The sequence below is a fragment of the Liolophura sinensis genome, chromosome 2 (assembly GCF_032854445.1).
Source record: "Liolophura sinensis isolate JHLJ2023 chromosome 2, CUHK_Ljap_v2, whole genome shotgun sequence".
Classification (NCBI taxonomy): Eukaryota; Metazoa; Mollusca; class Polyplacophora; order Chitonida; family Chitonidae; genus Liolophura; species Liolophura sinensis.
The window spans coordinates 20,903,028-20,916,321 of record NC_088296.1 but is presented as its reverse complement, the minus strand read 5'-3'; the positions used below and the strand labels follow the sequence as shown (position 1 = coordinate 20,916,321).

The 13,294-nt window shown below is 39.3% G+C and overlaps 1 protein-coding gene across 1 annotated transcript; it reads left to right on the top strand.

The window, feature by feature from the left end:
• The first annotated feature begins 155 nt into the window (after positions 1–155).
• Positions 156–10,335, top strand: LOC135463108 (uncharacterized). Its single transcript, XM_064740427.1, has 4 exons — positions 156–293; positions 7,897–8,141; positions 8,778–9,156; positions 9,618–10,335. The coding sequence occupies exons 2-4, from the start codon at positions 7,950–7,952 to the stop codon at positions 9,992–9,994; spliced, it is 948 nt and encodes a 315-aa protein (XP_064596497.1). The 5' UTR covers positions 156–293; positions 7,897–7,949; the 3' UTR covers positions 9,995–10,335.
• Positions 10,336–13,294: the final 2,959 nt, after the last annotated feature.

Sequence of the window (13,294 nt, the reverse complement as noted above, 5' to 3'; positions counted from 1 at the left end):
ACTCACCCGTATTCTTTGACACTCTACTAACTCTAATTCCATTAACTGTAAGTAGGTCAAGGTGTGATTTGCCGTTGCTGGCCGCGCCTTGTTAAAGCAGACTGGGGCTTTTTTATCTGCGTCGCCCTGTATGGTATAAAAGGTAACGCGTGGTAGACATGAGGACTGGATATTTAGTCAAAGGCATACATACGACAATCAGCGAGAGTGTCAGCACTGAGTCGTCAGGTTAAGGCATTGCTGGCCCTGAAGGGGTAAAAGAGCAGTATCGACACAAGAATATCCTTTAACCGGTAAGTCTTTATACCGTGGATTTTTAGCTTATATTTATTTTCATTCTTACTTTGTACTGTTCAGGTTAATACTTACATAAAAATTATTAGAAGGTCTTTCAGCAACCTGGATGCGGATGGTCGTGAGTTTCGCCTGGTATCTTTCAACCAAAAATGCTAGCCGCAGTCTTATACGTGAAATATTCTTGAGTACGGCGTAAAATCAATAAATTAATAAAAACAATACCTTTCCCCTGTTCAGAGCGCTTCCAAAATGTGTTATAGTACACCACTCTCTCCTTTTAAGCTGCAGTGTTTGCGAACTGTATAACTTTACAAGCGCAACTATATAGAAACAGTGACGTATCAAACAGATTTTGACATTCATCTAAACTTCTGCTTTCACAACTTTGTTACACCTTTGTATTTTTTTGTAAGAATATGTATTACGGAAACTTGCTCACAGTAATTCTTACGTGCACATCCACACTTACATACGGAGCGAGTAGTATTGTCCCTTGAAAATCTGCAATTGTCTCCAACCAGTTCCTAACAAACAGAATTAAAATGGTAAGATTACAAGGATTTTGTATTGCACTAAGGGTACCGTGAAAGCATCGCTGTTTAGTTGCACATCTGGGGGGAAATATATCGATAGATCGTTTACCTGATTTACTGACTGAGTAGTGACTCAGCAATGGTTTTGGGTGTCGTGCTATTTTCAACTTTTTATGCATTAACATTTCAACAAGAGGCCATGTTTCACCGGTTACTTGTGACCATTTGCAGGCTATCACTCTTTCGTCGCTTCTCTAGTTTTACTCTTTATGCTGTACGTCTTTACTTATGTTCTCATATTAAATGTTCTTATGATGTCGTTGTTTGTATAAAAGAGTTACAGCAATTAGAGTACAATTAAATGCATTGTGTCATCAAGACAAGGACTGCACGAAGTATTAGATCATGCGCAGTCATATCATTCATGTACAAGTGACATCGTGAGTGGGAAGGTCTTCCAGCACCTTGCGGATGATCATGGGTTTCCCCCAGGCTCTGCCCGGTTTCCTCCCAATATAATGCTGAGCGCCGACGTATAAGAGAAATATTCATGATCATTCACCAATCAAATCAATAAATAAACTAGTGACATCAGCGCTATGAATTCTTCCTCTTCCTCCTTCACGCTTATCTCCAGTGGATTAATCTGTCGAGTCATGTATTTTACGCTATACATAAAGTGGACTCCCTCCCCCAGCCCAAGCGCCACAACCAAAACACCCTTTGATCGTGCCACATGCACTTATCAGTAAATAAATGTCTGTTTGGTCCTTGGTGACACGGAAACATGTGCTATGTTTGACCGTTAGTGTACTACTCTCTCTCTCTCTTTCTCTCTCTCTCTCTCTCTCTCTCTCTCTCTCTCTCGTTTGTTACATTACAATTGTTGTTACATTGGATCCAGTTATCGGCAAGATGACCCAGGAGCTTCTCACCGATGCGGAAGCTGAGAGTTCATGTCCAGCTTCCTCCCACGTTGTAGGTGGGGAGCTCTGCCATGTTTCCTTCCATCACAGTGCCGTACAAGTCAAATATTATTGAGTACTGCGTAAAATACCAAATAAATAAATAAATAAATAAATAAGTTATTGGCAAAACTAAAATTGAGATTTCTTTGGTATTATTTTATATTGAACATCGTCTTTGTTTACCACGACACGACATGTGTCGAAAGTATTATACAGGGAGCTTGTGCACAATGAGAGGGGTGCAAATCTGCTTAGAGAGATTACAACCAAATTCAGGCTGCGTGACATGACTACTTTTGCACAAAACAGCAAGAGAAATGCATGTATTCTGTTATCGGCTTTCCCCGACGACAACCCTTGATCACGACAACATTTACATTAGACTCTTTATTCACACGCCTTTATACTGAAGACGTAAGCCGAACAAAAAAAAGGGCAAAGAAAACGAAAAATTGAATTATACGTACATAGTACAGAATAAAATGGGTCTTACTACCCTGGTAGCTACGGTTCAAATGTTAAATACCTTGTTTTAAACATTTTTTTTACCGCAGTGTGTTATGGTGTCAAGTGTACAGACGAGAGAAGAATGGTGGTATGGTGTAGGTCAATGCATATACATAACGAGTTCTAGACATGCAATACATTTTGTATAGCTGCATGATTGTGGTTTATGCCCGCAGGGGTCTGCATAGTGCAATTTCCAGCATACTCGTGATATTTTATCTATTTTATTTTTTACAACTCACGTTTTTTTTATGATTATCTTTTAAATGGATAATCTGCCTCCTTACGATTTTTTTGCATTGCAATCGTCATTCTTTACAATACCTTAAGTCTGGAACGTTGTGTAGGCCGACCATTATGGCGACCGCAGTGGTGAAATATCATATAGACTGAAATCAATACCGCAAAATCTTTTATCACTTTTGTGCTCGGTTTTTGTATGGCCAATACAACTCTCCCCCGCTCTTTGAAAACTGGTACATCTGTACATTTTTACAGCAACAGGCAATGAATACGCGAATATGGAACATTTTCCACCCACTCCGCTGTGGTATAGTAGCTTAATGGTTGGCCAATTATATTTTATTACGTTGGCGTGGAAAACCGGCCATGCACACGTCAAAGAGCTGTCAAACTCCACAATATAAGGTATACAGCGAATAGACATCCATGGCTACATTGTTCTCAGGTGATCGTTTTTGTGTGACATATTTATTACCTTTCAACTGCATTTGAAAGTCATATTGTAAATGCTGCTATATTTTGATTTTACACTTTATATGGGGTGGTATAGTGAAATATTCTTAGTACGGCGTAAAACACCAGTCAAATAAATCAAATAAAATATATGATAGATATTTGTATGAATAGTACGGCGACAGTAGGTAGTTCTGAAGGGAATAGTAGAATATTAGATAAGTCACCCTAATTTGCTCTCCGGCAAAGGTGGGAAGGTGTGCTGGCAACCTGTGCATGGCTGTGGGTTTCCCCCGTGCTTAACCTGGTTTCCTCTCACTCTAATGCCGGCCGCCATTGTATTAAGTGACATATTCTTGCGTACGGCGTAAAGCTCCTATCAAATAAACGATATAGATATGAAACGGAGGAGCTAAGTGAATGGAGGTTGAACGAGGGTTCCCTCGACACTATGTTTGGTCTGTCTTTTCTATTGTTTTGTGAACTCGTTAGCGGAATGGGAAGTACATGTACTCGCGGTAATCGTGAAAGGGAAAATAAGAGAATGAGATGACTTTGTTTTGCTTTAAGTGGGATGACATAGTAAAGGTGTGATGCAGAATAACCAGCCTATATTTCTGTATAACTCTCTTTGTGAGTGTGAAATGTAAACTTTTCGCACAGTATCAAAATAGGAGAGCATCGCAGGCTAAACGAAAGTGCCCCTATAGGAATAGAAAATGCATCGTTTTCTGTTGTAATACTGCTAATATTTGTGTTTAAGCCAAGTGTTTCATGAGGACGTGCGTGACATACTACAAGTCAGAGGAAATTAAGCATAGCTTTAGACCTCTTTTCGAAAGGCGAGAAAAAGTTTCTGAAGCTCTCTATTCTAATTCTCTAGTATTCGTGAAATTGCTGACAAATTAATGAGACTACTTAATTCGTTAATGAGGCTAATACGTGACGAAATTAGCATCAGTAAACACGTAAACGGGAGATGCTCATACAAGCGAATAAATGGCAATAATCCACCCTATACATTTATTTACGGTACTTGCTTTAAAGACGATGTGGCATTGCCAATGAATTTCCGTCAGATCGCTAAGTCGCTTAGAGTTAAATGTCATTTAAACATTAGTCATAAACAGGTGTATAGCACTTATCAGTGGGTATAAAACTGGTCAGTCTTTTGATCTCATGAACGGTGTAAATACGCCCCCTCAGTTCTGCAGACTTTTTAGACGATTTCTCACTAGGTATTGAAATTCTAGAAGCCGGTTAAAGTGACCAGCTTTGAACGTATTACAATGAAAAACATGAGTCAGGAAAACATGCGTAGCACGGGCCATTGTCTACAGAAGTGGAAAGCAAAATGTTTTTCTTTCCCTTGCACCCGCCCGTCACTACTGGCGGATTAGCATATTCTAGAAGTTCTACCACTCCAAGTCGTCTATACTCTGGACTGGTAGCTATTCATGTCCACAACAACACTATATTTGAATCGTTTTATATGACGAACTTCGCAGCGAGAATAATAGGATAAATTATGAGTACAAGAAAAATACTCAGCAACCGTTAATCGGTCAATGTACCTGATCAACGCAATGAATGACGTCAGCGCTTATGATTTTAGGCTGTGGGGGATTTTGAGATCCTAAGATAATTCGTCTTTTACACGTATATATACACGGTTGCATGTACAGGCTTGTCGACTAAACGCATGGTTAGACAGTCTGTTTAGATCGGATAACTCTACGTTGAGACAGTTATTTTACGCGACCATTCATAACTATAAAGAGGAGATGCGCGTGAAACGATGATATAATAATGAAAGTTATATACATAGCAAAACGTCAGCTAAGACCATTCCGGATTGTTGTACACGAAGTTTACATAGCCTGGACATGATATGTGTTACTGCAGTGTCTAGGCCAAAATTTATGGTATCGGATTCTAGACACAAGACACTTTGTCTCTCTGGCGAGGCAGAAAGCTCGAACCTAGAGCACGGTTTAATTTCAAGTCGTTTGTCACGTTCTACAAACATTGCCGCCATCATATGAAAAATACTCTTTAGCGGGGCGTTTAACTGGAACAATAAATACATAAATGAAAATGTGTTATATTGTTCAACACTTTGTTTTTGCCGTTTGATGAACGCATTAAGCGCCTAAATCGCAAGGTGTACACTGAGCAAATGCGTTTGATTCAGAAAGATTATTATCCATGAACAAAACATATTCAGATGACGCCTAAAAATATCAAATTTGTTTTGGTATAGTTCAACTGAATAAATATCAATTTGATATCATAATCTACATGATGAATGATTGGTTTAAATCGAGGTGGTCATGTGATACCTGTTTTCAAATCATTGAAGTACGCCTTTGTTTTGGTGCACTTCAGATGAATAAACATGAGTTCAATTTCATATAGTCTCCTTGATGAATGATTGGTTAACACCTAGGTGGTCACGTGGTCGTGTTTTCCAACCAATGAAGCGTGATCTTGCACACTGCAGCGATGTTGACTTGATCGGATAATCTCAAAGCATGGTCAGAAAGTAGAGCATTTGAAAAACTGGACAATGGGAATGACGAACTGGGCATGTATGCCTGTAGGCGTCAAATGGAGTTGGTGTCCGGTACACACTGACCGGCTAAGAGTGAATAAATTAGTCTTATAGATCAAGGAAAACAACGTGAGGGCTTGGTATGCGGGTGTGGCCTAGGGTAAACAGAATGTCAGTACTGTCCGAATTTTGGCCACAACAACCATGGGCATGCCTATAAAAGGGAAGTCCCGACTTTTAGTTTGTAAAGTGGACCTTTGACAGTCGTGTTGGTATTGTTGTGTGTGAGACAGGCCACTCAGGCAAAGACTGTAGAGCAGGGCATTGTATTCCCAGAGTCTCGCAAATTTGCACTGCTAATGTGCAATTGGCGGCACTGTTGTGTGGAATTTATAGAGTTTTGTTAGCAGGTAAGTGCAGAGTTTTTTTGCATTATATGCCTGTAGAGAGCAGAGTAAAACAAGAAATCAGGAAAGCAGTTGAAAACTGCTGGAATATTTCAACACTGTACTGGTGGCTGTGTATGCACACAGTGCGATAATGCGCTGTATATAAAGTAACACAAAAATATTCACACATAAATGTGTAGTAGTGACTGGAATGTGGAGAGATAATAAGATATGTGTTGGATGATTCCTTATAAGGTTTTCCACAATTTCTTCCACTGTACTAGTGTACGGCATTGATTCTCAGATTCAATGCAAACTTTCTTTCAACAAGATTTTTTGTTTTGCGGGAAAAATCATCTCGATTTTTGGTTTCTGGTAACAATCCTACGCGGAAGAAATATTGATTTATTTTTATTATTTGATTGGTGTTTTACGCCGTACTCAAAGATATTTAATTTATACGATGGCGGCCAGTATTGTGGCGGGAGGAAACAGGCCAGAGCCCGGGGGTGGGGGAAACCCACCACCATCCGCAGACTGGTGCAAGACCTTTCCAATTTCTACCGGATCGAGAGAGATAAAGTGCATTTTTATTCTGTCCTATTTATTGAGCTCGACACATACATATGCTCCGCATTGTCCTTTACTACTGTGATATGTCATAGCCCTGTTCACGTGGACAGCCACTCGTGCAAGTAGGCGTACACACCATCGTACGCTCCTTGCGTCCAACAACATTTCTTGAGGTAACTTTTCAGTCCCAGAGAATCTTCCCACGCTTAATAAAATGCCCCATTCACCTCCGCGCTCAGTTGGACGTCAGAATTGAGAGTGTGCCTAGAAGTGTGTTAAGGCTTTAACGTCGCGAGTTTACAGTGTAGCATTATGCACCCACACACAAATGACGGCCTCGCTTGGTAGTTCGTTTCAGTGGGTGCATTCACTGAGTGAGCCACGTTTAACAGAGTGGAATAGAGCCAGCGCGAAGCATCGTACACAGAAGGTATATAGAGTTGTAGGAGAGCGCAGTATTATAAAGTTATACTGAACTAACCTCAGTGTAAAACCCCGACACTCCTTTCGGCTATGCTTCACACGCCAACCCAGGTTCCAAATATATAAAGCTAATATCCTCATGTCCATGTCATATCATATTACAAACCCGGTGCTTCGATGGAGCGCTTTAGAAAACTATGTGTTACGTTTTGATACGACTCACGACACTTTGTTTGTAAGTTTCTCGAGCGTAGCCTTGTATCGTCTATCATACCGCACACTTAGAAACTATGGTTTATAACATGTCCTTTTCACACTGAACTGAACTCCGGCTCATCACCTTTTTCTAACTTTTTCTGCTTAAGCCATGGTGCTAAAGGGCGTGTAAACCTCAACTACTTAAGTATTTACATGAACAGTTAAAATAAAACCCTAACTGATATAAACTGTTAAGAGACCGTATTTCACCGGTTACGAGTGATCAATTGCCAATTATCACACTGTCGTCGCTTCTCCAGTTTCATTTTCTATGCTCTACGTTTTTTATTTAGTTCAATCGGGATTCGATCCAAAACTGTAGGTTATAAGCGAGTCAGTATTAGGATTTCACGGTCCTTCGCGTCGTATTAACCGATGGGCGTATGTCTGGTCGACCAGGTGTCACTATATTGCTATTGAGGTGTCATACAAAATCACTTCGAAGTTGTGTCTCTGTGAGTCGACACTGTGAACCTGCCGGCATCATGTCTAATCTGCAGCAAGAAACGCCGCTTAGTTTGGTCTAAGACGACCACATCCTGTCTAGAGCACAGTCTGTCAGCAGAACCTTTAAAAGTTATCCAGTTTGAAAAGTACATTTAAAGTACATTTACTACGTATAAAATTAATTGAAACCATACTGGTAACGATTCGTAAAAAAATTCTACATGTACCATTTTTTTTTCTTTCTTTTACAGCTAAGGTGGAAGTCTTTTAAGTAGAAGTGAATTGAAAACAACAAATAAAGGAGATGTCGATATCAGGTCTTTTTGTCTCGACTGTGCTTTGCGCATGCGCACTGTCCGGAGTCAAAGGTCATGGACGCCTGATGTCTCCCCCCTCACGTGCATCACTATGGAGAGATCCTCGTTATAAAACTTTGGCTTCTGCACTGCAAATCCAAGACTATAACGACATGGGCATGAATTGTGGAGGATTCTGGGTAAGTTGAAAAAAAAAACAACGAACTCACAACACATTGATGTTGGATGAAAATGGATCCTGAAAATTAAAATTACACAGATCATTTTGCTCGGACATTTTCTGTTAGTTTGTTGGTGCTTGTGCTCTCCTGAAAGCTGTGCAAACAAACACGTCATATAAGTGAAATAAGTGGCCGATCACAACTTTGTGGAGTGGTTCAACACATCAACCTTGATGTTAGGTTTGTTGTATGAGATGTTGATTCATATTTGTCTTTTGACACTAATCTATACGTTACCTTTTAAGACTATACCTCATCATCATCTGGTGTATTTGTTTAGGCGGCACTCCGATACAGGTGAACTGTTTATTTATTCATTTGATTTGTGTTTTTAAGCCGTACTCAAGAATGTTTCGCTTGTTTGGGGACCAGCATTGTGGTGGGAGGCAAAGGAACAGAGTCTGGGGGAAGCTCACCGTCATTCGTAGGTTGATGACAAGCTTTCCCACTTTCTACCTTTACCTTCGTCCTAAATCTCGTCCTAACCTCGTCCTAATCTCGTCCTAATCTCGACTCACTCTGTGACGTTATTGTCACATAGATCACAACGTGGATAATGAAAATGTTCAACTGGAGTTATTTTTGGTTTTACAGAGACAGTGGGGCCTAAATGGCGGGAAATGTGGAATCTGTGGGGACCCATGGGACGTCCCTGATAAACCCCACGAGTTTCCCAACGGAAAATACGCAAAAGGCATTATAGTGGACAAATTCAAATCAGGTGATATCATGCCGGTCAAAGTTCAGCTCACGGCCAATCATCGGGGCTGGTTCGAGTTTCGTCTTTGCCCGCATAACGACAATACAAGTGAGGCTACTCAAGAATGCCTCGATCAGCATGTTCTGAAGATAGCTGGAGGTAGCTCCACGAGAACTACGGTGTACTCGAATATATATAATTACAATATACAGCTACAACTACCAAACGATCTGACATGTGAGCGGTGTGTATTCCAGTGGAAGTACCAAACGGGTAAGTATTTAATCGTTTGGAGGTTTGTTCTGTTCTTTTCGAAGTTATCCAACAGTCATGATATACCCTCCCCCCCACCAACAATACCTGAGTTTGTAACCTTGATACTACCTGGTTTGACGCTAAGCATGGCAGGAATATCCCAAGTAATGTTTGGATCGGGTGACACTATAATGTAACTGGGTGGTGTCATGCTTGGTGTCTTCGGCATGGCGTTAGAGGCGACACGATGACGACATTAGGCCCTGCCTACTTCAAGCAGGCACTATGTTGATATGATCGAAATAATGAGTTAATCCTCAAGGGGTCAGTGAATAAATCATATCGCAAATCAGTCATTCATTCATTTAATCCGCTATCAGGTGTGTCCTATAGACTAAGCATATTTATGAATGTTTGCTTGTTTTCTAACATTTTGTTCATATTAAACACTGGAAAAATGTCTTTCTACGTCTCTACAGGCAATAGCTGGGGTGTCGATCCGATCACCAAGAACGGTTGTCTCGGGTGTGGAATCAAACATGAGCAATTCTATGCATGCTCAGACATCGCTATCGAGGCGTCCGAAACAAGCGGTGGCGATGATGGCGGTGACAATAATGGCGGCGAAGGTAATCACGGAGGTGCAGGAGGTGATGGAAGTGATAATGGCGGCAACGACGAAGAAGGAGGTGACAATGGTGGCAACGGTGGCAATGGCGGCGAGGTGACCAAGCCACCGTGTAAAGGCGCTGGCAAATTGGCGAACATACCGGAAGTTGCCGTCCAGTGTAAAATAACATGCGCATCCGGATGTTGTCCACGAGAATTGTGTGACGACGCGTGTCGAAATTTGTGATGAGGAGCGCTCCAGGACTGTCCACACTCCTACAGACCCCGTGCTGTGTGATCTGTGATACCTGTTTTTCGTACTTCGTTGAAAGGCCCTCCTTGTGACATTGTGGCGTGTTTTAATACTATTATTCCGGAAATTTTCAAACATAGAAACTGGCACCATCTAACCTGGAGCGGCATAGTAGAAGGGTGTTCAAAAAACCTTGAGACTTCTTAAGTGCGACCATGCCGTCCGTACACAAATGAGATGAATGGCCCCTCAGCCTCTCATTAGAATAGACACAATATCGAATGCTAAACATATGTACAACTCAAAACCGGTGAGGTGATATTTTGAGCTTTAATTAGTGTACTTACTTCGTCAAATATATATATATATATATATATATATATATATATATATATATATATATATATATATATATATATATATATATATATATATATTTTACGAGAAACGCAGGCAAAAATATGCCTTTGTTAGTTTTATACGATTTAGATAAATGTTAACTTTCAAGCATGTAGACCATATATCATATCCCTGTCGTGATGGAAAAGAATTATGGCATATGTAAGTAATTTACTTTCAGGTTTCATATTTGCCATTACGTATTATATAGTTATTCTCAGTGCAATGTCTGTAGTTCGAGATTGTGTTTTAACTTTTGTTCGCTATTAGATGCTGACATTAATTATTTTGCCATTTGTGTTTTCATTATTATTAGTAGTACACAAATATTTTTATACACAAATATGATTATTTTTCGTTTATACTTAGTGGTTAACAGTTCAATCATTTTTATGTTGGGCACATACTTCAAGATGTGTAAGAACTGATCGTGTGTTTCTTTTTAGATGTAAATCTAACACGTATAGGTTTACACTTAGTTTTTCATACACAGCTATCCAAATCTAAAAATCAGTTGTGTTATACATAATTGTAAAGTTTGAACTTACCTTAGTTTTTCATACATAGCCTCCCAAATGTAAAAATCGGTTATGTTATATACAATTGTATAGTTTAGACGTACCTTAGTTTTTCATACACAGCTTCCCAAATGTAAAAATCGGTTATGTTATATACAATTGTATAGTTTACACGTACCTTAGTTTTTCATACACAGCTTCCCAAATGTAAAAATCGGTTATGTTATATATAATTGTATAGTTTACACGTACCTTAGTTTTTCATACATAGCCTCCCAAATGTAAGAATCGGTTATGTTATATACAATTGTATAGTTTACACATACCTTAGTTTTTCATACACAGCTTCCCAAATGTAAAAATCGGTTATGTTATATATAATTGTATAGTTTACACATACCTTAGTTTTTCATACACAGCTTCCCAAATGTAAAAATCGGTTATGTTATATATAATTGTATAGTTTACACGTACCTTAGTTTTTCATACATAGCCTCCCAAATGTAAGAATCGGTTATGTTATATATAATTGTATAGTTTACACGTACCTTAGTTTGTCATACACAGCTTCCCAAATGTAAAAATCGGTTATATTGTACACAGTTGTAAAGTTTAAATTTATTTTAGTGTTGTATACACAGCTTCCCAAATGTAAGAGCTGATCGCGTGTATGTTTCGTTGCAGTGCGTACATAGGCCTATTGTTATTAGTGCCACATAGCTTTGCCAATTTAAAAACTGGACTCGCTGTATATATATATGTAAAAAAGACTACTTTTGCCAGCGTTTAATGCACAGTTTTATACACGTAAAAACAGACCATGTTTGTATTTAACAGTAGTGTTCACGCCTTATAGTTTTATACAAGCTCTTTTATAAATTTATGGATTCATGGCGTTAATATTCAGTGGAATAGTGTTAGCTAGTATTTTTAAACCCATTTGCAACAGAAGATATACAAGATTGGCGAACGTTTCCTGCCTGGTGTTTTTCGGGCCTGAGCTGAGTAAGCTGTTGTTCATTTCTGCCTTTGTGATGACGTTTTGTGGGCAAACTGATGACGTAGTACTCATTCATTATACGCAAATGATAGTATAACCAGCTTGGAGCCTAATCGCCATTGCGTGGGGAAGAAATACTCCGTTTTTTAAAGTGCTGTAACGTGTGTTTAACGTCTGACGTTTAGCCATCATGTCGACATTTATTGAGGATGTATAGTGGTACATACTCAGTTTATGATACATGGCAATATAAAAACCGTAAAATGATGAAAATAAATAAATAAATAAATAAATAAATAAATAAAGGAAAAAGAGAAACAAGTCTCAAGGGTTTTGGGTGATTATTTCCAGGTTCAATCACCAACATCACTGCAGTTTCCACATCTCTAAGTTGTCCATCTCAAAAACTTTCTAGTACAGGTCATGACTGTGTGGTTAAGATGTTTGTCTTTCAAGCGCTGGAACACACGAGGCCTGGGTTCAACCCCGGCCTTGTACATGCCTCATCGATATCATCCCGCTGTATGTCAGTGGTCTCTGTGCAATGGAGCCGTCGACTGCTAGATTGAATGGTTGGTTGGTCTTACGTGAACGTCGTTTGAAATCATTCGTTTTCCACCAGTATGCCATGGGCCTCAATGCCACTTGCTGGAAAATTAATTTTAGATCTACCCGCCTTTCAGACTAGTGAGGCTTTTGACAAATCTGACAGCAGATGAGTGTTTTTTTTCTTTTTCGTGCCAGAAACAATTTTACGTAAGAGATACTTTATATGGCCTGCCAGCAATCTGCGGATGGCTATGGGTTTCTCCTGGGTTCTGTCCGGTTTTCTCTCATCACAATTTTGACAGCTGCGGCATAACGGAAATATTCTTGAGTATGGGCCGAAACAAAAATCAATTAAATAGATAAATAAAACTTTGTCTTGTTAATTTAACCATTTCTCACAAGAACAATTTTAATATCTTGATGGTATCGACTACTTTACTAGAATTCGTCGCTTTAACGGCACCTGAAATGCATTTAAGGATGTATAACTTAGGCACGAAGCTTATCTGAACTCTGAGGACTGATAATTTTTTATGTTGATGAGTTTATGAACTAACTCATACAAAAAACATTTCGTGACGGAGTTACCTCCCCTACACATCTGCAAACTCCGTGGATATGTTCGGCGTTTTTCAACATTACAACCTCATACTTCCTCTTTCAGGCCCTACTATCAAACCATTTTCTTAAAATGAATTTATTTAAAGAAGCTTCCTCAGTTTTCGTGCAGTAGAATATGCACACATGCATATAAATCCGTCCAAATTATTTGTGTCATACACTTTGATAGATCTCTTGAGGCTTATGTTCATCTTAGTTGTGCATGTT

Excerpts from the sequence above, each read along its gene's own strand:
- LOC135463108 (XM_064740427.1), top strand. The coding sequence starts at position 7,950 with ATGTCGATATCAGGTCTTTTTGTCTCGACTGTGCTTTGCGCATGCGCA. Across the intron at positions 8,142-8,777 it reads TGAATTGTGGAGGATTCTGG|AGACAGTGGGGCCTAAATGG; the intron begins GTAAGTTGAAAA and ends TTGGTTTTACAG. Across the intron at positions 9,157-9,617 it reads CCAGTGGAAGTACCAAACGG|GCAATAGCTGGGGTGTCGAT; the intron begins GTAAGTATTTAA and ends ACGTCTCTACAG.